Genomic DNA, 25,809 nt, shown 5'->3' on the forward strand with positions numbered 1-25,809 from the left:
TAAGTTCATCCTAGAAAACCTTCTGTAGGAAGAATTCTTGTCAGTTGAAAATGCATCTACTGTTCAAAGGAAACATTTAAATTTTTTTTTAAGGTTTGTTTATTTTGAGAGAGAGAGAGAGAGCATGCATCGGGGAGGATCAAAGAGAGAGGGAGAGAGAGAATCCCGACGTGGGGCTTGATCCCACGAACCATGAGATCATGACCTGAGCCAAAATCAAGAGTCACATGCTTAACTGACTGAGCTACCCAGGCGTCCCCAAAGGGAACGTGTTTTTATATGTTCCTGAATTACAGATTGATATTTGCGTTTGCTACAACACTAACAAGACCTGTGAATGTAGAGTCACTTTAATACGTACATTAGTTATCAAACGTAACTTAAGGGCTTTTGTTGTTGTTATGACTAAAAGGTCTTCAAAAGAGCTGCTGACCTTTTCTCACCAGGCTCTCCTGCTTGTTCACAAACAAAAAACATGCATGCACTCCGTTCATGAAAAAACTGAAGGTTTCATGGGAAATAAAAACAAAATAGAAAAATAAAGACCAAAGTTGTCCTTCCGAGCAGCATGATTTAGGGAGTCTGAGAGGATTCCACCATGAGTCAGAAGGTGGTCAGTCGCTCATCTGGGGCTCAGTTGCTCACAAGTACATAAAACCCAAATCCACCTTTCTATGAGAAGGAAATGGCTCAGAAGCTGGAGGAAGGACATTATATGAAATTCTCTCTGCAGTTGAGTTCCTGTACCCTGAATGGGCGTGTCACGGGGTATTGACCGTGGAGCTCTACATCTTTCTAGGAATATGTATTTTCTTGGGGCACCTTTTGACTTTAACTTCCAATACCGTCTCAGTAAAATCGGGACAACAGCTGCATTGATGTCGTGTATAACATCAAAAACTTCCGGTGAGAGACTTTACTTATTATTGTAGTTTATGAGAAAATGGTATACTAAACTTTCAACTTTTTGTTAAAAATGATCTCTAAATATTTAAAGATATTCAACAATGAAGTTTCATTTTCAGCTCAGATTCTGTTTGTTAGGATCAATTAAATTTTTTTAATGTTTAGTTTTGAGAGAGAGAGAGAGACAGAGAGAGAGACAGAGACAGGGTGAGCACGGGAGGGGCAGAGAGAGAGGGAGACACAGAATCTGAAGCAGCCTCCAGGCTCTGAGATGTCAACACAGAGCCCAATGCAGGGACTGAACCAACAAACCATGAGATCATGACCTGAGCTGAAGTCCGGCGTTTCACCGACTGAGCCACCCAGGTGCCCCCCTGGATAGATTTTAAAATAAAATCCAATGGAAATGGAAAATATGATATAAAAATTGCTTTTTAAAAATTCACTAGTACTAGTGAACACTAGCTTTCCTTTATCAAAACGGACAACGATCATTTCCATGAAAATTTTTTGCTTTAAATAACATCACTAAATATAGCTGAAAAGGTGACACATTTGTGTATTAATGCCACGTATGACTACAACATTGGATTCTGTCTATTTGCCAGCTCTCAGCTGCCCCGGAATCTCTGCTGTGCTGGGGGATTACCTGGTGCAGTCAGGTGGGTGTCTTAAGGCTTACAAGCCCATGATTGCCACGTGTGTAGGGCGTTCGAGATCATGGCTGTTAGCAAAAGAACCATTCTTGGGTTAAAGTCCCTGGGATGTCAGTGCTGATCTTTGGCTTCTAGTTAGAACTCCCAAGTGCCCAGAAAGAAGCCCGGACCTATGGTGGGCATTGGTGTGGCTTTCATCGTGAGCATGTCTGCTTAGGCTTGAGGGAGGTACATCTGCGACCACTCCTCTGGAGTGAGGATGCATCAGTTGGCCAGGGCATCGTCCTCTTTGACCTCAGCAACCACATCATTGCAACCGGGCATTGGCACAGTGGTGTATTAGGACTGCCAGACTGACTTCCAATAGGTTATGAGAAGCTAGATCTTCCCTTAAAGAAATAAAAGTTGATCTAAGTAGAGGTCCAAGGGCCATCCATGCTATCCATTGCTCCCCAAAAGGTCTTCCAAATTGTACAGAAATTTTGATGCTTCCCATATATATATATATATATTTTTTTTTTTTCCATTTTGGCAAGCTGTTAGTGTTATGATAGTGTGCTTTAGGGAATTCATGGTAAATGATTACATTAATACATCCGTGATTAATTAATTATTGTAGCTGACTCGTTCATGAAACAAATAGTGAACGACAATGCAACAACGTATTAGTTGAGCAGCTGCTGTCAGCTGGCTCATGACCTAGCGCTGGAGTGGCACCGGCCAGCAGGAGAGCGTGGCCCCTTCCCTCCTATAACTTGTAGTTTGGGAAATAAACGAACAGGCAAATCAATACACAAGTAGAAATCAGGATGAGTGCTATGAGAGGAAAAGACTACCCTCGGAGGCCACGGGGTGGACTAATGTGGTCGCAGACTGCCAAGGAGACTGCTTTTCAGCGCCATGTTGACCAAGGGTGAGCCCCCCCCCCCCCCACAGGATGGTATCTTGATTTATTCTTGGGCCTTTGCCAGGCTTCTGAAAACAAACACCTTTTGCTAAAGAATTTATATTCTCCTAGATCAGAATAGCCAATTCCTTTTGGGTATGGCAACTTCGAAGTTCTGATGTCGCTGACTGCCTGGTTGGGTGGTTTTTAAAAGATGGGTTATTGACTGTCAGAGGGCATCTCTATCGTTTGTAGGCTCAGCTTACCTCCCATTCAAGGGTCATCTGATTGAAGTGCAAGCTCATGATTGAAATGTAGATCATATCCTTCTCCAGGCTCACGGTGCTTACCCACTATATTTGTGGTTAAAGAGAGGTGTTTTATTGGTCATGTTTAACATCAAATGTAATAAACACAGACACGTTTGGAGAGCTTAATGAGAAACTGTCATCTTCCTTATTAGATTTTTTATTCTTCCCTGCATTGTTTTTCATGGGTATTGTCTGTCTTGTTTGGAGAGTTAATATGGCCTTGGGCATCTCAGGTGAAATTATCAGGAGACACCTGTGTTTTCCATTGGAGTTTGGTGAGGGCTGTGCTAAGGGACAACTTTTTGTTGTCTCCCTTGTTTAATTAGAGAAAGTTGTTAGGGTTGTATCTACCACTGTGTACTGCCCTTGCGGGCACAGAGAGGGGACAGGGAATGGACAAAGCTGTAAAGACAGCACCTTCTGGGTCACCCATGTGAGGTTTTGGGGTTGGTTTTTTTTTTTTTTTTTGAGAGAGAGAGTGAGCAGGAGAAGGACAGAGAGATGGGGGCACAGAGGATCTGAAGCAGGCTCCGTGCTGACAGCAGAGAGCCCCATTTGGGCTTGAACTCACGAATCTGGAGATCGTGACCTGAGCTGAAGTCACATGCTTAACTGACTGAGCCACCCAGGCGCCCCATCCCCATGTGAGGTGTTAAACTGAATGTGTTGGAGGGGGTGGCTTCTGTAAAGTGTTCCAGACTCATCCACTGGGTCTCTCATTCTTCCCATGTTAGGGCTCCCTTTGGCAAAAGGTGAAAAGCATTAAAAACAAACACGTCCAGAAATTCACTTTTAACAAGTTGGGCCATTTCAGTTCATTATTGTGGCACTTGAGCTCTTGAAGTGAGCTTGGGGCGGTCGTCTCTGACGTTTGTGTGTTCACTTATCCACCTGCTGTGTTTTATTAATTGATTCCACATTAAGAAGATATGGAAAGGTTCACTGTTTTAGTCTACTTCTCCTACTGGGGTGAAAAGGGTGAATGATGAAGTATTAAGGTCTACGCTAGGCTATTAGGGTATGATGAAGATTCATTCACCAGAGAAGGGATTGGCTGGAACTAGGGAGGCAGAGCCCAGGCAGGGCTTCCTGTGAGGAAGGAGAGGAGAAGGAGCAGGGTAGCGATGGGCTGGAGAACCAGGCTGACGGACAGAACGGAACCAAGGCAGGGTGGGTGCCACATGGAGGCGTGGGGCTGAGGCCCAGCTATTTGCACCCTTGAGTTTTTGGAGTAAAGGAGATGGAGAAAGAAAAGGGTCATTTGCAGCTGTGACAGTGCCCTCAGTCTTGGAACTGCAGAGTGGCTGGATTCTTTTTGGGGCCCTAGAAAGGTTCAGGTACGTTGGGGGTGGGCTTTTGAATGTGGACATGAGCTGATGCGTGGTTGACCACAACTGAATGGGCATTTGTTATTTCTTAAAGTTTGTTTATTTTTAAGTAATCTCTATACCCAATGTGGGGCTCAAACTCATGACCCCAAGATCAAGAGTCACATGTTCTTTCGACTGAGCCAGCCAGGCACTCCTGAATGGTCATTTGAAAGGCAGGAGCTCATATGACAATTGTTCTTTCAACTCTGCTCTCTAGAACATTCTGGTGCTTTAGATCAGTTGATTAAAGTGAGGTGCCAAAGGGCTCTATAAATGGCATGTAAATAGAATGTGTAAATGGACTCAATAAGTCAATAAGACAGGCTGCGTGGTTTGGGGCACACTGCTCCAGCCTACTCTATTTATGAATATATCGCCGTACATCTTATTTTGTCGGGTTGTTTAAGAGCATTAAATGAGATAGCAATGTGAAGATATTTAGTATATGGTAGGTTCTCATTACACATCAGTTCATTTCTTTCTTGGGTGTGCCCATAAAGGTTCACTGAATTCATTAGTGTGTGTCTGGCCTCACTTAAGAGCTATTCTTAGAAACCTTTAGAGCACCTGCCCTATGCCTTGCACCCAATATATGCGTTTGTTTATGAAGGAAGAAGCCCCAAATTTCAGCTTGATACTTGGATCATTATGTTTAGAGTTCATGGGTTCAGAGAAGGTCTGAATGAGAAACACCTTGAGAGATCTTCCCTTCTTCCCTCTTAATACTCCTGTGCTCCGTGGCAATGCATGACTTTGATCGGGTCTCTCTTTTCTTCTTTTAGTTCCTTTCTGTGGCTGAACCTGGTAGTATTTAGCTTGCTGGTGACCCAGCTGGGGTGGGCTGCACAGACTGACTCACCCACCCTGCTTGAGAGTCCGCTTCTTCTGAGCTGCAGTAACTAGGTAGTATGAATTGGCAGATACCATCCACTAGGTGGAGGTAAAGAACCCATTGACCAACCCCCCCCCCCCCCCCACCTCCCACCCCACCACCGCGTGCCCCGGGTTCTCCTTGTTTGACTTGCTCATGGCTTTTCTCCTAATTCCAAAGCAGGAGTGGAGCAGACCTGATTTCACATTGCCTTGACCTCACATGGATTTGGTTCCGTTCCAGCTATGCCCTTGGCTTCTCCCATTCTCTGGGCTCAAGAACACAAGCTCCATGCTGCTGCCCACCACTGTCCTTGTATTTCATCACCAGTGCCTTGCTGACCTGGCACATTCCTTGAATTCACTGGATTATCACCACCGTTTTCTGCTAGAGACCGCCTAGTTCCCTCCTCCCCTGCAGCATACCCTGTCTGACTGCTACGACCCAATGTTTCTCTGCCTGTGGGTGTCTTCCAAAATGTCCCATCTCCCTGCAGAAAGCGGCTTGTCCCTTTATTTTTCTTCCTTCATTTTTCTCTTCTCTCTTGCTTCTAATTCACTTTTTTTTTTTGCTCATAACTACTTTTCTAGAAACAAAGTATTCTGAGTTTTATTGAGTCTTCGATTTATAATTAATAGTCATTACTTTATCTCACTTCACTTCATGATTACCCTCTTTCTTTCGAAATTATTTGAAACTATATATTTTGTTGACTTTTAAGAAATGTATTTCCCTCTCCCCAGCGTACGTGCATGTTTAAACAGGTCTGAAATTGGGATGTATTTTCATCTTATAATTCAGTGAGTCATGGTTATTTGGCAGTTCTCCCCCCTTAATTGGGCATAATTTAATTTCACAAAGCATTTTCAGACACTGTTTTTGCACGATCAGTATAAAAGGCCAGGAAAAATGAAAGCCAACTTTAGTTGAGATTCAGAATTTTGTGATATTAAGGAAGATGGCTACCCATAAGCCTAAGTCTCGAGAAGATGACAGAACTATGTGCCAGCAAAATGTGATGATCTGGACTTGGAATAATGTTGGATAAATCATTATGTCTTAGGCCCTTTTATGATTTGAGCCACCATAGTATCACGTAAAGCCAACATCATAGAGGACTCTGTCTAGGCAAAGTCTGGAGTTATATATATTTCAGCAAAGGGAAACAGATCTCTATCTCTATCTTATAAAGCAAATACTACCGATTAATTCCCACCTTATAACTATGGAGGTTTCCAGTGTTTTTGTACATAGACTCCCTTTCCTTGAAGACAAACACTTTGTATTTTTGCCATTGACATCATTCACTTGATGAGACAAAGTGGGTTATTCTGTGCCCAGAAGTGAGGGTTAGAGTTTTACACATGGAACACACTAAATAGTATCCTTTTCATTCATAACCACAGAAGCTTTTTGTTTGCTTTGTGAGTTCTTTTTTTATTTGCTTTATGACAAATTTAGCCTGTTGAGCCATTTTATTTGGCCATGAAGAAATGGCATAGTTAGGCTTTCCTTGTCAAATGGATATACAGCTAGGAAAGAAATTTTCAAAAGAGATTTGTAATTAGCCTCTGAGTAGAGCCCACAGAAGGTAGCTCTGGTACCTTCACGTCCTTCTCCATCACGTCGGCCACAGAGCCCAGTGCCTGTCCCGACGCTCCGGCCGCCCTGGCCACTGTGCTGTGGCTCCCTCCCGTTGCCCAGGCTGAGTAGGCACCTCCAGGGCCCCACATGCGTGTGGAATGCTTGACAATCCATAAAGGACAAGGAACAGTGGTGGCCCTGAATGAGCCACGCACAGCAAGCTACAATGATGGGTTACCTGAGATAATTTAGCTCCCAGCCTGATGTTTCCCTTTTTGGGCATCTTCATAGAGCGTCCGACTGTCACCTGGCAATGAGCAGTGAGTGCAGACTAACTTGACAGTAGTCAAAGCCCATAATTTGATAGGAAACTTTTTACTTAAAGTCATGGACATAATTTAGGGGGTCCTGCAGCGTCTTCTACTTTCTGTGTTTCCTTCCTTCCTTCCTTCCTTCCTTCCTTCCTTCCTTCCTTTCTCTTTCTTCTCTTCCTTTTTCCTCTTTCTTTCTCCTCTTCCTTTTTCCTCTTTCTTTCTTTCCTTCTTTCTTTCACCATTAGATCCTTAGAATCTTCTAGGCTTTCTCTGGGTCTCTACCTGTTTTCCTTACACTCTCCTTCACCCCTGGATGGAGTCTTATTTCTTAGTTGACCCAAAGAGCAGATCAGAGACTCAGTCCTACGAGTATGACTAGTAAACCATCCCAACTAAGCCAAGTGGACTATGGCAGTAGGTTGGTTGAAAACCAGATTAAAATTGAATGCTGCTGAATCAGAGAATGAAAGAGCAGAAAGTATAGGAGAAATAAGAAAACAGTAAGAAAAAAGCAAACAGATTCAGCCAATCTAAAAGTGAATCCGACATGATGCTATATGAGCATGGCTAGCAGCCGTCCATGGGCTCTAATCATCACAAGCTAAACATGAGTCACCTGGGCAATGTGGTATTTTTAAAAATAGTCATCTCATTGAGATGTAGAAATTGGACACAGCTTGCTACAGGAAAGTGCACGTAGTGATTTGGAACTTTACCTTTCCAAAGCAGCTCATCCATATAGTATGTCTTTATAAAATAAATGGGGTGTTTTTATGTATATGCAATCATATATATATATATATATATATATATATACACACACACACACACACACATATATATGTGTATATATATGTGTGTATATGTGTATATGTATATATACACATGTATGTGCACATATATGTGTGTATATATGTATATATACACATATGTATATATACACATATGTATATATATGTATATATACACACATATATATGTATATAAAACATTGAATTATCATTTGCACTGTTTGTCATGGTGTGCCTGTGGATATTATAGTTGTCACATATAATGTTTACTTGCCTTGGTTTCCAAAATTGGAATATCCTTTATCAGACAGAAATTATATCCAGCATCAGCTAAAAGAAACACATGTATCAGACAGTGATATTTTAATTTTAAAAAGAGGTAGTAGGTTTTTTCCCTATTAATTGGGTATTTAAAAAAGCACATCCATGCCTGGGTAGCTCAGCCGATTAAGTGTCTGACTTCGGCTCAGGTCATGATCTCACATTTCGTAGTTTCAAGCCCCACATCGGGCTCTGTGCTGACGGCTCAGAGCCTGGAGCCTGCTTCAGATTCTGTGTCTCCCTCTCTTTCTGTCCCTCCCCTGCTTGCACTCTGTCTCTCTCTCTCTCTCTCAAAAATAAATAAACATTAAAATTTTTTTAAAAAGCCTATCCATCTATAGAAAGATGTTTCTGATAGCTGGAGACTTAGGGATTAGTGGTGCTTTGTCCATTCTAGGATCCACTAATGTGATCACAGGTCCCTAGGGTAATTTGGTTAAGGGTTGTTGGCCTTTTTTAAGTTAAGAACTATTTTGAGGAGGAAAAAAGCCTTGGTTGGTCAGTGTTGGGGACCTGCCCTCCAAGCTATCATGCGGGGAGAGCTGGCTAAGTGGGTGAGTGGCCTGTCCAGTCGCACAGAGTCTGGTGTTCAGAGGGCCCCACCCTTGGGGAGTAATGCTCTGCAGTTGCTGTCTGGCAGTTCTTTATTCTTTGATGTTTGACTTTGTTTTTTTTTTTGTAAGTGCAGCGTGACGGGCCAGTGGAATGGGCACGGGGAGGGGGGTGGAGCTTCCACTCCCGGTAGCTTCCCTTCCCCTCTGCCACCTGCCAGCGGTCCTGCCCCGGCTCCCTCCCCACCCAGCTGCTCTGCGTGACTGCCCAGGGTCGTCTGCCCAGGACTGCGGGCAGGTTGCATCCCCCAGGATGGGGGAGGCTTGTGTTCCACCGTGGCCATCTGCCCCTCATGGGGGGCCTGAGCACAAGTGAGAAGCGTCCTCATCAGGCATGTGCTTTGCAGTCTCAAGATAAGGTGCTTGCTGTCCTTGTCCCAGCTGGAAACGTCACGGTGCATTCAGGAGTGACTGGTCAGGGCCATTACATCCACCCTGAATCCGGATCCCAAACATGCCCTGGAGGGGAGGTTGAAATACCTTGGGGGCCCATTTGTTATGTGTTGGGGCTACAGACTGGTGGAAATGGGGTATTGACTTCTCCACTCCCCGTGAGGTCTCTGCATTGTCACCTCGCACTGGACCTGGAAAACTATGAGTGAGGGTGATGTGTATCCACAGACCTCCCTCTTCAAAGTCTGTACTTTATCACTCTGCTTCTCATGATTTCTTGGGCCTTCTGCATTTTGACCACAATTCATCTCTTAATAATTACTCCACAGCCTTCAGGAATCCTCTGATCACCTGTGTGTGGCCATCTTTGCCTTAGAATTCCGCCATGGGTGATGTGGTGGCCACGTGGGAATTCTGTGAATGGGCACATCAGCAAGGTCACCCCAGGGTTCAGAACAGGCTGTGCCCCATGACCCCTTTGGCAGGTTCTAATGGTGTTTAGTTCTGCAACTGAGAACTGTTTCATACCTCAAAGTAATTCTCAGCATCAGTCAAGCAGATCGACACTTAGAAACACATAGACCTTAGGAATGTATTGGGCTCCAGCAAGGTGTTTAAGAAAATCTGTTGTTATGTCTTTGTGGATAAGGTGGAGTGACGGGGACAAGAATGGACTGGCAGATTAGATGGTCTGTCATCTTCATAAAGTGCTGATTAATCTAGGTCACTCTGAGAGCAGCTGTTAATGGGAAGTGACAGGGCGTCAGTGCTGATCAACACCTTTGATCAATAGTGTGGACGAGGACAAACGACCTGCAAATGTGTAGGTGTTAAGAAGCTGGATGAGAGAATGAATGGGGTTGGGGACACCGTTAAGGTCTGTAGGTTTGGATGACGGACTGTGTCAGACAAGAATAAATTTAATAGGACATACTTAGATTCAAAAGTTGCATCCAAAAAGTAGAATCCTTGGAGGTTTTAACTGCCCATAAATCCAAAATAAGCTGGCATGCTGATGAACCTGTTTTTTTTTTTTTAAAAGGCTGTTCCCAAAGAATGAAAAACTTGTAACCACACAAAATCTGACACACAGTAGCAATTTTATTCTTAATTGCCCCAAATCGGAAGCAACCAAGATGTCCTTCCGTAGGTGAATGAATAAACAGTAGTGTATCATACAACAGAATAGTATTCAGTCATAGAAAGAAATGAGCTATCAAACCATTAAAAGACACAGAGGATAGTAAAAACTGCGTGTCATTCTGGAAAAGGCAAACCAGTGGAGACAGTTAAAAGACCAGTGGTCACTTGGTTTCTGGGGAGCGAGAAAGGACTGAATATGTGGCATACGGGATTTTTAGAGCAGTGAAAATACTCTATGTGATGCTGTTATGGTAGATACATGACATTATGCATTTGTCAAAACCCATAGAAGGTGCAACACCAAGAGTGAACCTTAATATGAACCAAGGAGTTAACAATGCATCCATATTGGTGTGTTGGTTATAACAAATGTGCCACACTGAAATAAGATGTCAATACTAGGGGCAACTGTATGTAACAAAATGTAACACATTTTGTTTATCAATCTAGCAAATTTTAATAGCCAATTTTAAGATAGCCTCTGGTGAATGATTGGTTTTGTTTAAAAGTTTAATGTTTGTTTATTTGAGAGAGAGAGAGACAGAGACAGAGACAGAGCACGAGCAGGGGAGGAGCAGAGAGAGAGGGAGACACAGAATCCGAAACAGGCTCCAGGCTCTGAGCTGTCAGCACAGAGCCCGACGCGGGGCTCGAACTCACAGACCGTGAGATCATGACCTGAGCCGAAGCTGGATGCTCAACCGACTGAGCCACCCAGGTGCCCCATGTTTTGTTTAAAAGTTTAGTTATATACCCGTTTAAACATTTTAACCCACGTTTGTAAATTTTGTATTTTCTCTATCGCTTTAAAGTACTTAATTATCAAAGATTATTAAAGTTGTACCAAAGGACTCAGGAACCAGCCCGAATAAGCTCCCACCAGCCAAGATGGGACACTTTTGAGGGTCAGAAGGAATAATACTGCAGTGGACTGAAGCATATCGAGTATGATCATAACAACACTACAGAAAGGAAAGAAGAAAGCCAACTTGGTTTTCGTTAGAGGCTACTGAGGAACTGTCTCATTATCTTGACAGCTGCTGAATAAAGAGAAAGACTCAAGAATTAATCCTGCCTCTCCTGTGAGATCCGTGTCTCAGGGCAATCAGACATCCATAGGGGACGTTTCTCTTTATAGATCTGATCCAGCTGGTGGCTGAAGCAAGAGTGAAGAGCTCTCACTCTCCTGTGTCTCCTAAGATAGGTAGACCTCGTCAGTGGCTGCTAATATCACAGGAATATAGACCCCAGCACCCAGACAGTATCTGCCTCCTGATGGAAACACACATCAACACCTATGATGTAGTTTAAATTTTGAACCTAAATCTGGCCGAGTCTCTAGATTGAACTGCCTGTTTTTATAGTCCGCCCAAGGCATTGAGGAAAATGTTAAACTAAACCACAGGATTCAATGACTGATTCTCAGACTCTGGAAGATTTTACTGAACAAATGAGTCTGTTTCTTCCACAAAGAATTTCAAGCAGAGAGAGAGACAGAGACAGAGAGAGAGAAAAAGAGAAGGCAGGAAACCTATAAATTACAGGAAACTCAAAACTCACATCATCAATTTCAGTGTATGATTTTTTTCCAATCTTGTTTCAGTCTTTGTGTGTAAGTGCACATGTGTGTACAGAAGGTGATTGGGTAAATGTGCATCCTGTTGGGATATCTGATGACATTAAGGGATTAAAACAATTTTTTAAGATGAGACAGTGTTTTTATTGTTAGGTTAAAATTTCCTTTTTGGGAAGATAGGTGGCAATATTTGTAAATTCAATTATATGATGTTTAGGATTTGCTTCAAGTAATCCTGGGTGGTGGGGATGGGTGGGGGGAGAGCTTGGTGGGAACATAGAAGAAACAAGACTGGCCATGGATGCAAAACTGTTGACTCTTTTTTATTATACGTTGGTCTCTCTTTTTACGTGTGTTTGAAATTTACCAAAGTAGAAGTTGGAAAAAAACAAACCAGGCTTTCCTGAACATTAGGCAGTTCCTGCAAAATGAAGAAATTAAACTCCTCTGTTCCTAAGATTTTAATTTCAAGTCACAAGTCTATACAGCTATGCATTTTATTTGTTTGTTTGTTTAATTTTACAGCTACATATTTTATTTTTATTTTTTTTATTTTTTAATTTTTTTTTCAATATATGAAATTTATTGTCAAATTGGTTTCCATACAACACCCAGTGCTCATCCCAAAAGGTGCCCTTCTCAATACCCATCACCCACCCTCCCCCCTCTCCCACACTCCATCAACCCTTAGTTTGTTCTCAGTTTTAAAAGTCTCTTATGCTTTGGCTCTCTCCCACTCTAACCTCTTTTTTTTTTTTTTTTTTTTTTCCTTCCCCTCCTCCATGGGTTTCTGTTAAGTTTCTCAGGATCCACACAAGAGTGAAACCATATGGTATCTGTCTTTCTCTGTATGGCTTATTTCACTTAGCATCACACTCTCCAGTTCCATCCACGTTGCTACAAAGGGCCATATTTCGTTCTTTCTCATTGCCATGTAGTACTCCATTGTGTATATAAACCACAATTTCTTTATCCATTCATCAGTTGATGGACATTTAGGCTGTTTCCATAATTTGACTATTGTTGAGAGTGCTGCTATAAACATTGGGGTACAAGTGCCCCTATGCATCAGTACTCCTGTATCCCTTGGATAAATTCCTAGCAGTGCTATTGCTGGGTCATAGGGTAGATCTATTTTTAATTTTTTGAGGAACCTCCACACTGTCTTCCAGAGTGGCTGCACCAATTTGCATTCCCACCAACAGTGCAAGAGGGTTCCCGTTTGTCCACATCCTCGCCAGCATCTGTAGTCTCCTGATTTGTTCATTTTGGCCACTCTGACTGGCGTGAGGTGATATCTGAGTGGTTTTGATTTGTATTTCCCTGATGAGGAGCGACGTTGAGCATCTTTTCATGTGCCTGTTGGCCATCCGATGTCTTCTTTAGAGAAGTGTCTATTCATGTTTTCTGCCCATTTCTTCACTGGGTTATTTGTTTTTCGGGTGTGGAGTTTGGTGAGCTCTTTATAGATTTTGGATACTAGCCCTTTGTCTGATATGTCATTTGCAAATATCTTTTCCCATTCCGTCAGTTGCCTTTTAGTTTTGTTGGTTGTTTCCTTTGTACAGCTACATATTTTAAATTGGAACCATGAGATGAATCATCTAAAACAGTATAAATAATTAAAAAACCAAATATGCATAGGTTTTTCTAAATATGAATGATTAATATTAGGGATTAGTTTCACAAACATTTCTGTACTTAATTCTTGGGGTCAAGGATGCTAGCCTGCCTAGGAGACGATTATGGAATCCCATACAATTTTAGCATTCCCTTCCTGAGCAGTTGTATGGATTGCCTTTGTTCTGACTGAGGATTCGCAGGTGTGTGTGTGTGTGTGTGTGTGTGTGTGTGTGTGTGTGTGTGTGTGTTGATAAGTGAAGTTTATTGCCACATGACCCATTCTTTCATATAATATCTGTGCTGCTTTCATACAGTGACAGAGTTGACAGTTGTGACAGAGACCAGAAGACCCACGAAGCTGAAAATATGTCCCATCTGCCCTTTAGGGAACATGGGCTGACCTTGTTGCAAATATTATTCCTTTCTCATTCACCTTAATTTGGCGATAGATATACAATTTTCCTGTCTTTCAGATGGATTGCAAATGATCACAGCATCATTTATGAAATAGCCTATCCTTTATGATTGAGGATCCTTAATGACCATTGAGACTCTTGGCCAAAATGTCCACTGGACCCCCAACTGGAGTTGCCATGGCAACGCCCTCCGAGTGAAGTCTTCCAGCAGCCAGGGCTGAGGGTTACACTCCTGTCATTACCTAATTTTTGTATTCCTGGAAGATCATAACTTCCACTAAGACCTTCACTGCTTGGGTTGTTTTTGCATTTCTTTATTTCTTCAAAGATATGTAACTGGTTTCCTGGCTGAGTCTGAAGACCTTTAAACTTGAGGGAGCTTTCCTAGGGCTTTGCTTGACTCTGCACAGCAGGTGATCTAATGAAACATACTAATTTAACATTTATAGATTTTCTCTGATGCAGCGAATGAAACTGTGAGTTACATACAACCCATGCAGGAGCCTTGAATCACCTTAGAATTGCAGTCAGCATTAAAAAATAGAATTGAATGGAAGGTATCAGAAGGCATTACACATTATAAGGACAAATATTATTTTTTGAAACTTTGGTTTCATTTGTACGTATTTAGATGTAAGTGAATTTCTCACTGTGGGTCACCATGAAGACTTTTGAAAACTTGCCACTTTGATGTCAGGTGGGGAGATCAGAGCCTGGCATGTGGATCAGAGCAAGCAGGGATCATAAACTGATAGGAGGAGGTAAGCCAAAAAGAAAACAAAGACCAGAAAACAGCCACTTAATAGAAACATACGAGCTCAAAAGAGAGCCAGCAGCAGTCCCAGATTAGCAAATGAAATCGTTGCTACTAAAAAAAGAGATGTTGGTGTTACGGGTTATCTTGTAGGTCTGCTCTTTCCCTCTGTGCCTCTTGCTCAGTATTTAGTTCCTTCTGGTAGCACAGTGGCTGGCCCAGTGTAGACACTCTCCAAGTAAGTACTCACTGAGTGTAAACACTGGTAATTAGACCACCTGTTTCAGGGGACCTGGGGGAGGAACGTGGGGTCTGGGAGTCTGTATTTTAACAAGCTTTCCAGGCAGCAACCTGGTGGCGGTGGCGACCGGTATTTACGAAGCACTTACCTGTTCTACCCGCTTATTTTACCGGCCCAGGTGATACTCACTAGGAGAACCAGAGCTGGCACCTGGGTTGCCCACTTTGCGCCGGAGGGCTTTACCCATGACGTCACCAGCATCTCACATCGGCCGCTTCTCACCAAACACGTTACACAACCTTCTAGCAGACGTCCCGGACTCCATGCTTCTTCACTCTCCTACCTCATTCTCTCAGGCATCTTCTGAAATCTCCCATCATTCCACTTTCCTACCTGATACCTGTCTATACCTTTGGCTTTCTCTTTATTGCTGGTATTATTAAGACCAAATGCCCTAGCAGATAATTCAGGGCCTGCCACAGTGTGCTGACACCTGTCCCCTCAATATCTTCTCTATCTGCCCATCTCCCGCATATCTCCTTTATCCATGTCTTGCTGGGGCACCCCAGGACACTCAGTGTGCCCCGGGCACACCTCCCCGTCCCCGACTATGATCTTCTATACATGTTGTATCCTGGAATATTCTGGAATACTGGAACAACCTCTGTTTTCCTCTCAATTTCATCCATCCTGCCAGACCAAGTTCAAGGGCCACTTCCATAAAATCTTCCCTTATTATTGAGTTAATCATTCCTTTTGCTTCTCTTTGTTCTTTGCTCATGTTTTACTTGAGTACCTCAGACTCATTGCCTTGGATTTTGTTAGGTTGGCTTGGCCCGTGTTTGTCTCAGATGAGGAAGTAAGTTCCCCGAAGACAGGATTCTTTCTTTACAGTATGTGTCCTTCTCCATAAAGCCTACAGTGCCTTGCAACTAGTTTTAAACGACATATATGTTAATTTTTCTAGGATTATGATTACACCAAAATTAATATTAACTGGAAGTTTGAGCATTTAATCTGTAAGCAGGCTTCAACCTCTGTATGAAAGCTTATTCCGTTCCTTTATAAGCCCAATCATAAAAAAAGTACTGCCTGGGTGGCCCAGTTAATGTTCGACTTCGGCTCAGGTCACAATCTCATGATTGGTGAGTTCGAGCCCCACGTCAGGCTCTGTGCTGACAGCTCAGAGTCTGGAGCCTGCTTCGGGTTCTGTGTCTCCCTCTCTGTGACCCACCCCCCCAAAGATAAATAAACATTAAAAAAAAAAAAAAGTACTGCAATGTTTGTGTGCTGTTCATGATAAAGAATTCTTGGTTTCCCCTTGGAGAGGACCTGGCTGGATAGACCACAGGATGTGATCTTAAAGAGAAGGGGCTAGTGCCTTGGATCCTTAATCACTGCTGTTTCCAAGAGATCGGAGGGAGGGGCTGGTGGATGAATGTAGATAGAAGTAGAACAGGGAGGGCAGTAGCCCCTCCACATAGTGGAAAACCTACCCTTCTGCCTCTCACGTGCCTCATGATGTGGTTTCAGGTCAATTCCACTCTCCATCTGTTAGCAGGGTGATATTTGGGCCACACCCAGCATAGAGAATTCTCTGCCCAAATTAGAGGTTACAGTGGAAAGGCTAGCACCAACGCATACGTGGCCCAAGCGCTTTTATTTTGCTGACTTTGATGCCTATTGGGTAACTTTGATGTGGTCTCATTGGGGTGATTCTGAAAACTGAAATTTGTGTCTTCGTTTCTATGTTAGGAACTAAACCTAACTTAAAAAAAAAAAAGATGAAGATCGTCAAACTGAAATCGTGATTTGTCTGTTTTTGCTGTTACAGGTTCCTTGCACTGACTCCATGGAGAGTGTATCACCTGATTTCTGTCATGATACTCGGGCGCGTTATTATGCAAATAATAAAGGATATGGTTTTGTCCAGAGCTAGAGGTAAGAAAACTGAGAATTCATTTTTATGGTATGTAATTTGCTAGGCCCCAAATATCTGATCTTTGTGTAGGCACATTAACCAAGTAGTTTTAAAAGGGAACGGGCGCCCTGGTGGCTCAGTCAGTTAAGCATCTGACTCTAGATTTCAGCTCAGGTCACGATCTCACAGTTTGTGGGTCCAAGAGCAGAGCCTACTTGGGATTCTCTCTCTCCCCCTCTCTTTTTGCCCCTCCCTCCCTCTCTTTCTCTATTAAAATAAATAAAAACATTGCAGAAGGGAACAAAATAACGTCATGTAGGCATTGACTTGGCTATTATTAATGTTTGTTGAATATTTATTTATTTGGCAAATATTTATTACGTACTTAACTGATGTCCCTAGTCAGAGCTACTGGTCCTGAGCGAAAGGTTTGTGTGTGCGTGCTGGTTTCTCTTTGGTTCTAAGTGCTACTTAAATACCATTTTGATATGTAAGCAGGTTGCAGTGAGGATGACAGTGAAATATTTATAACGTCCCCCAAGATGAAGCTTGGGCCACTGGAAAATGGGCTCATTTATATGAAAACTTCCTCTGCCTCCATGAAGAAAAACAATTCTGGGCTTAAAAACAAATAACAATTGGGCTGCCTGGCTGGCTCAGTCAGTAGAACACGTGACTGTTGATCTTGGGGTTTTGAGTTCAAGCCCCATGTTGGGGGTAGAGATTACTTAAAAAAAAAAAAAAAGTAGTAGTTAAGTAAATTTTAACAAATGAGTTCATGATAATGAAATGTGAACTGATTGTTTAAAAATGAGACTTTGAGTTAATTTTGAAATTTGCTCAAGGTGTTTTCTGAGTAATTTGTGTTATAAATCCGAGTCCAGCTTTTCTGTACTTGGAGAGGCCCTCTGACCAGAGCCTGAGCTAGATTTTGTGAATGAGCAAAAGTCCCTCCTTGGAGTAATTGAGCCCTGGGAACTTTAAACGTGGTAAGATTGATGGGATCAAAAACCAGGATGACTCAGTCGGTTAGGGGTCCGACTCTCTTGCTTTCGACTCAGGTCATGATCTCATGGGTTGGTGAGATCGAGCCCCACGTCAGGCTCCACGCTGACGGTGTGGAGCCTGCTTGGGATTCTCTCCTCCTTTCTTTGCCCCTCCCCCGCTTGCACACTCGCTCGCTCTCCTCTCTCTCAAATAAATAAATTAAAAAAAAAAATAGCCAAGAGAAGGAGGTTCCAGTGAGACATTTGATTTCCCTCAGTGTAACACCCGCACGGAAGGATAATATTGGCCGGGGTCCATGTGGATCAATGCGCGTAAGAACTTCCCAGAGTTCCCGCCCTGGCAGGGTACCGAGGCCTGCCTTGTAGGAAGCACCCTTGTTCTCCCTAAAGCCAACTCTGAGACCAGGGATCTCAGCCGTTACGGGTTTACCATCATCATGGTCCACAGTGGGCTTGAGCTCCAGTTTATATTCTAAGTCTTCTTAAAGTAAATTATGTGTAGAAAGACTGTGTTACATTGCTGCATTACCAGGTTTGAAGGTAATTCCTTCATTCTGGTGAATCTGAGAAGGTGAAAAAAAACCCAATGTTGTTAACTGTAGGAATTTACGCGAGGAATAAATCCATTGGAATTGGGAAGTGCCAAACTGGAAATTCGGTTAGGAGACCTCCCACAAATTCACTTATGTCTAGTTCCTTCTTTTCTTTTTTTTTTTTTTTTTAAATTTTTTTTTTTTAACGTTTGTTTATTTTTGAGACAGAGAGAGACAGAGCATGAACAGGGGAGGGGCAGAGAGAGAGGGAGACACAGAATCTGAAACAGGCTCCAGGCTCTGAGCTGTCAGCACAGAGCCCGACACGGGGCTCGAACTCACGGACCGTGAGATCATGACCTGAGCCGAAGTCGGATGCTTAACCGACCCAGCCACCCAGGTGCCCCTCTTTTCTTTTTTTTAAAATATATTTTAAAATTTATTTTGAGAGAGCGCAAGTGGGGGCGGGGCAGAGAGAGAGGGACGGGGGATCCAAAGCGGGCTCTGCGCTGACAGCCATGAGCCCAATGTGGAGCTCAGACTCGCAAGCTGTGAGACCATGAGCTGAGCCGAAGCTAAGAATCGGACTCTCAACTGACTGAGTCACCCAGTGGCCCCCAATTACTTCTTTTCATGAATCTGTGGATTAAGATTGCATTCGTGTATGGGTTCTCCCCTCGTTCCTCTCCCTCTTCACCCCACCCTTTTCTGTTTCAGAGAATAGACACCCAACTCCCTGTTAACCCTGTCAGACACCTGCCCCAGTACTCTGTTCACCACAGATGTATTAAGGCCACCTGGAAGCCGAGCATCGGTCTCATGTTGTGGGTTTTGCACAGGGTCTGTCAGATGCACCCGCGGTGATGCCCTGTTTCTGCCCTGATTCAAACTTTTCATCTCATTTTCTTTTTTTTAGAGGGCACAGGTTGGGGAGAGGAGCAGAGGGAGAGAGAGAGAGAGAGAGAGAGAGAGAGAGAGGGAGGGAGGGAGGGAGAGAGAGAGAGAGAGAGAGAGAGAGAGAATCCCAAGCAGAGTCCACACTCAGTGCAGAGCCTGACACTGGGCTCGATCTCATGAACCATGAGATCATAACCTGAGCTGAAATCAAGAGTGGGCGCTTAACTGACTGAGCCACCCGGGCACCCCTCTGCCCTGATTCCTAACGGACAGAGGAGAGACCCTTTTCTCCAGTAGACTTTGTAACATTTTCACCCTCTAGGACCTTCCTCAGGGGAATCTTAGAAGAAATAACCACTTACACATTTTTATCAGCAGCCATTTTAGCCAAGCATCTCGATTGTTTCCGTTTCGAGTCAAATCTGGTCCCCTTTTGGGCACAAGTTGTAGGAGCAGACAAGTGTGGCAGGCAAGTACAGGGCTTGAAGGCTTCGCGACTGCTCTTTTCTCACTCTCGGCCGATCGCACAGAGGTTGTTATCAGCCTTGACTCGTTGGCTTGACGTTCCTGTGAATACGGGACCTCCGCGTTCACAGAGTGCAGGCCGCCTCCGCTTGCAAGGATTCGGCCCTCGGCGAACGGAAGCTGTGGCCTTGGAAGAGTAGGAGCCTGAAGGGTCTAGTCCGGGCTTGTTCGCTTCACTTCCCAGTGTGGCGGGGACCCACCAGATACTGGGTTAGTTTCCTGGGGCTGCGGTAACAAGCCATCATAAACGTGGTGGCTCAAAGTGACAGAAATCTCTCCCCTCGCTGTTCTGGAGGCCACCAGTCCAAAATCAGTGCCACCGGGCCAACATCGAGGTTCCGGCAGGGTTGTGCCCCCTCTGGAGGCTCTAGGGAAGCATCCCCTGCCTCTTCCTTCGGGTGGCTTCGGGTGGTGGCTTGTCGTGCGTGGCTTGTGGCCACGTCCCTCCACTCTCTGCCCTTGCGCTCACCCCCTCCTCTTCGTCCTCGTCAAACCTCCGTCCTACAGGGCCCCTCGTGGTTGTACTTGGGGCCCACCTGGACAGCCCCGGACAGTCTCCCCGTCTCCTGGCCCTTGACTCAATCACACACAGTGCATCCCGCTTCCGTAGAAAGTGGCATTTTGCAGGTTTTGGGGATGGGAGACCTGGCGTCTCTGGGGGCCGTCATCCCGCCAGCTGCACAGCCTGAGCTTCTTCATCCCGTGACACGACTGAGACCAACCCAGGCCGCTCGGCCGGGTAGGGTGGACTGAGACCGTGGAACAGGAGTGCCCTGGGCCCAGTAGCTTCCGTGCGGCCCGGTCCGCTCTGCCGCGTCATCTGAACGTCGTGGGGTGTGTTCACTCGGGCGGCCTGTGCTGAGCGCCTTTCTGTTCAGGGCCTGCTGGCGGCCCTGGGCTGCCAGGGGCATCCAGGCCCACTCCGGCCCCGGCGCCCCAGGCGAGCTCTCAGACCCCATCCTGCACGCCAGGCGCTTGCCCCAGGCCAGGCTTCCTCTGAGGGTATGAGCCCAGCGGCACTGCTCTGAATACAGCATTTCTACTGCACAAAGGCAGAAGGTCGGAATTAACTCTGCTCTCTCCCAGCGCCCCTCGGCCCGCGACGAAGGAGCACAAGTGCCGGCCTCGGCCTCCGTTAGTGGAGGCTTTGGAGACAAAGACCCATTTGAGCCCTGCGGATAGTGGGCAGGGGCCTGACTCTGCAGACTTTTCAGCCCAGGCCCGGCTGAGACGAGTGGGTCTCCAGGAAGCTTCCATCTCGAGCCACATGCTGTTACGGAGACGCCATGGCTTCAGCCAGAACCGCCAGCCGCTGTCGCTGCTCACGTTGGCTTTAGGACAGCAACTGGGAAAGCAAGAGCGAGCCGTCGGGCTCCCGGGGCCGTTCTCTCCCCTCCCGTCTCAGCGTCCCCACTTCCCACGACGGTTTTGGCTAAAGAGCTGACGCTTCTGCTGTTATGAATTTCGTTTTACTCCTCCTCTCCCCCCCTCCCCCCAATTGCTAATTTTAATACCATCTCAGATGCTTAATATGAAGGAGGTGGGCGACAATGTGGAGATCTTTCACGTGAATTCATCTTTGTGGAACCTGCTGGAATCCACGTCTCTGTTACAAGTCGGCAGCAGGAGCAGCCTGCAGCTGCGGCGGGGGGGGGGGTTCGCGCTCACTCCTGTTGTGTACCTTGAGTGCATACTTCCCTGTGTGAGCCCCTTCGTCCAGGCCCTGGAGGACCCTTCTGCAGCGTGGAAAATCCCTCTGCAGCCATAGGCTGTTGTTCGACCGTCCCCCGCCTCCCTCTCCTTGCAGAAGAGCCTGTCCTGCCACCGGCTCCCTTTAACATCCTCTTCCAGCACCGCCCTGTGCGGCGGGAGGGGGGCTCAGCAGGTCCCCACGCGGCCACTCGTTTTCAACCTCGGTCCCTTCGTACCTTTCCTCCTGCGAAATCTGCACTGTCCATTTACGCCATTTTCTGGTCACAGTTGAGCATGGGCCATCGGGGATCGTGGCGGGTGGACTCGTGTGCCTCCGTTCTCTGTCCCTGCATCCTGTAACCTGGATTTGGTCACCCACTTGTGTGGCCTCATCTTTGACCTGAGCCACCAGAAGCAGTCTGTCTGCAACCCCTACAGAGGCTGAGAGTCACCCCTCAGGACACCCTCTGGCCAGCCCCCAGCCCCTCACTCCTGCTGAACCGGCTCTGCCCTCAGGGTAAGCACCCTCCTGCTCAGCCTCTTACCCGCCCCTCTGCCCTGCACAGCCCCCACCTGCTCGGTGCTCAGTGGCTGCAGGTCTGCTGTCCTTGCCATTCTGAATGTCCTTGTCCCCACAGCCCAACCATGCTCATTTTCCCCACTTTTAATAAGCAAACAAGCAAGCACCCCATGATGTCACCCACTTCCTCCACTCTTGGGGCCGGTGCTATCAGAGAAGGGTCGTATGACAAGGTGAGTGTTAGTGCCAGAATTTAGTCTCTCCCACTTTCCTGCGTCAGCTGAGGCGTCACTAGTGTTCGTAAGCCCTTGGATTCTTTGGAATTGTTTCTTTGTTTGCTGTGCCATCTAACCCCAAAGTATTTGAGGCAGCTTGTGAGGAACATAAAAAACAAGGCTATTTTTAAAAGGTGTAAGTAGAGGAATAGAGTCTAATATGGTGACCATAATTGAGCAACAGAGTGATCCCTGTGCTTACTGGCAGCCAAGGCAAAAAGGGAAACTAGATCCACTGAATAGTTCTAATAGTGTGATGAAAGAATGCAAACAATTTTGAGACTAAATTTTTTTTTTCCTGGGACTAAATTTTAAGAATTTATTACACAGATCTCCCTCCCTTCCTTCCTTCCTTCCTTCCTTCCTTCCTTCCTTTCTTTCTTTTCTTTATTCCTCCCTCTCTTCCTCCCTCCCTTTCTTTCTCTTTCTTTCTTTCTTTCTTTCTTTCTTTTCTTTTCTTTTCTTTTCTTTTCTTTTCTTTATTCCTCCCTCTCTTCCTCCCTCCCTTTCTTTCTTTCTTTCTTTTCTTTCTTTCTTCCTCCCTCCCTTCCTCCCTCCCTTTCTTTCTTTCTTCCTTCCTCCCTCCCTCCCTCCCTCCCTTCCTTCCTTCCTTCCTTCCTTCCTTCCTTCCTTCCTTCCTTCCTTTCTTTCTTTTGTCCAAAGTAGGCTCCATGCCCAGCATGGAGCCCAATGTGGGACTTGAACTCACAGCCCTGAAATCAAGACCTGAGCTGAGATCAAGAGTCACCAGCTCTTAACCAACTCTTAGCCACCCAGGCACCCCTAATAGATCTTTGATAGGGGATACTGAAGAACAAAAGGGACAACATCTTTGGAAAGATGGGAAAATGCAGAAACCACCTCATGGCCATTTCTAATATCCATTAAAACTGGTAGCTGGGTGTATAATATTAAGATATAGTGCAATGAAGAAAGTAAGCCCGTCAAGAAAGCAAATGAGAGGGGCACCTGGGTGGCTCAGTCGGTTGAGCATCCGACTTTGGCTCAGGTTATCATCTCACGGTTCACAAGTTTGAGTCCCATGTCAGGCTCTGTGCTGACAGCTCTGAGCCTGGAGCCTGCTTCGGATTCCCTGTCTCCTTCTCTCTCTGTTCCTCCCCCACTCGCACTCTGTGTCTGTCTCTCTCAAAAATAAACAAACATTAAAAAAAATTTTTTAAAAGAAAGTAAATGAGATCCAAGTATGCATTTTTTTTCTGTTGATTTCACTTGAGCCTCAACATAAGCTCAAAACACCTAAAGGATGAATAGATAAAAACCTCCTTTCTCAAATCACTGTTGTCTCGGTTCTCCTTTTGTCGGTACCATTTCAAAGCCCACCGTAAATGGCACCTCTGTTATTGGGACCCTCTCGAGCAGCCATACTCTCTCTCTCCCTCCATACACCACCTCAGTGCATGCTAGGTCTGCCCCACTGAACACTCAAGTCCCCGAGGCAGGACCATGTGTGATACAGGGTTCCATCTCCCGAGGCACCTATCCAAGTGTTTTACAAATAGCAGGCTCTGAAATACTCGTGGGCACATTGCCTGAATGAATTCTGGTACCAGAGGTGTATACTGAATGGTTTGATAATTTCTAGAGTTGAAAGATCTAAGCATTCTATTTTATTTTATTTTATTAATTTTAAATAAAAATTTAGTGTTTGTCTTTGGGGGAGAGAGACAGAGCACAGGCAGGAGAGGGACAGAGAGAGAGGGAAACAGAGAATCTGAAGCAGGCTTCAGGCTCTGAGCTGTCAGCACAGAGCCCGACGTGGGGCTGGAACTCACGAGCTATGAGATCATGACCTGAGCCGAAGTTGGACGCTTAACTGACTGAGCCACCCAGGCGTCCCAACATCTAAGCATTTTTAATAGCTCAGAAGATTTCTATGTTGAGAAATGCTTCGAGAGAAAAACGCCTCCATTAATGTTTCATTCTTTGCCTCTCCTTGTTGCAGGTGCACAGTTGTGGAGAAGCCTCAGTGAAAGGTAGGGAACTTGGTTTTCAATGTCATGGCTAATGGAGGGCAGGTGACTGCCCCTCCAAGATGTCCAGTGGGTTCAAATACATAGTTGGTTCTCTCCTTCTTTAAAATGGACTTTATTTTTTAGAACAGTTGAGATATACAGACAAATTGAAAAGATAGTACAAGGTTCCTGTATATAGATAGTACACCCCCACCTTTCTTCTGTCAACATTATTACATTACCATGATGTATTTGTGATGATTAATGAAACAATAGTCAATATATTCTTATTAACTAAATGTCCACACTGTGTGCAGATTTCCCTAGTTTTTGCCCAACGTTCTTTTTTTTTGTTCTAGAATCCCGTCCAGGATTCCTCAGTGTGTTTCATAGTCGCGTCTCCTTCCGCTCCTCTTGGCTGTGAGACTTTTCTTGTTTTTGTCGACCTTGATAGTTTTGAGGAGTCCTAGTCAAGTATCTTATAGAACCCCCCTTTACTCTGGGGTTATGGGTTTTGGGGAGAAGCCAACAGGGGTGAAGTGCCATTTCCATCACTCCGTGTCAAGGGTGCTTCCCATTGATGTGATTTATCACTCACGATGCTAACCTTGACCACCTGGCCAAAGTGGTGCTTGTCAGGTTTCTCCAAGTTGGTTATGGCTGTCTGTTTGGGAAATCAAATTAAGACCAGAAGGCTATTGATGAGAACAGGACCAGAGAACGATCTGAAAGTGTGGTGACGGTGGTGCCCTTGTGGCTTGCAGGCCACTCTAGGCGCGACCCCACCCCTGGCCTGGCAGTACAGGTCCCAGCTCCCAGTCCTGTTTGTTGCAGGCACGCTGGAGCTCCTTGGGCGTGTCCTGGCCTTCTGTGCACGTGCAGAGAGTGACCCGGCTCCCTAATTTGGGGCAGGGGGAAGATTCCACCCAGCGGGCTAGTGTGATTTCACAGGAATCTTAAAAAGCACTTTGTGCTCTCTGGCGAGTAGCCTTTCAGATTTACTGGTACTTATTTTGACCCGTGAAGGTATCACGTGCCTGCTTTTCTAGAGGCCTTGCCGTCCAAGCCCTTCTAGCATAGCCCAGAACACGTTGCCTGTTTAGAAGCTATTGGAGTGTTTGATGATGATTTGGAAAAAAGTATCAGCGAGCACAGCAGGACCCAGGGACCCCCTTTGCCAGCGCACTGGCTTTGGTCAGGGAGTGAGTAGCACCTTATAACATGCCTTTTGTGTGGATTTGTAATATTTCACTACTTTGGGAAATTCCCCTTGTGCCCCCAGAGAAGGCGTGATCATGGAAATAACCTTTTCAAGGAAGGGTCACATTCACTTCAGAATTGTCCAGATGCGTATTCAATTCACCCCCATCCCCCCACCAGCTGATGATCTTGCCAAGTTCTCTCTGGGCCTCAGTTTCTCATCTGACTGAGGAGGTAAGAGAGACAATAGTTTCAAATGTCCCTCTCAGCTGTAAAGAGTCTGTAATACAATTTGAGGGGTTTGTTGTGTTTGAGATATTGTGATTTATAATAAGAATATAGATTTGGTCTTTGTCCCCAAGTTTCAAGGACAGAGTCCTAAAACCTTTGCAGTTTCCTAATTGTTGAGAGAAAGGTGTCTTTTGTCCATGTTAATGAAGTGGCTTTTCCACCACACCTAAGGACCGGGGCGGGGAGGAGGGAAGGTGGGAGGAGGGGG

General features: G+C 45.2%; 1 protein-coding gene across 1 annotated transcript in view; it reads left to right on the forward strand.

Annotated features, from left to right (window-relative positions):
* The window catches only part of RETREG1 (reticulophagy regulator 1), a 132,105-nt gene that overhangs the window by 18,234 nt on the left and 88,062 nt on the right, over nt 1-25,809 (forward strand). The window contains exons 2-3 of the mRNA XM_042997356.1: nt 16,602-16,708; nt 24,101-24,131. Coding sequence (XP_042853290.1) covers nt 16,602-16,708; nt 24,101-24,131 — 138 coding nt within the window. The remainder of the gene's footprint in view (nt 1-16,601; nt 16,709-24,100; nt 24,132-25,809) is intronic.

Source organism: Panthera tigris, chromosome A1 (assembly GCF_018350195.1).
Source record: "Panthera tigris isolate Pti1 chromosome A1, P.tigris_Pti1_mat1.1, whole genome shotgun sequence".
Lineage (NCBI taxonomy): Eukaryota > Metazoa > Chordata > Mammalia > Carnivora > Felidae > Panthera > Panthera tigris.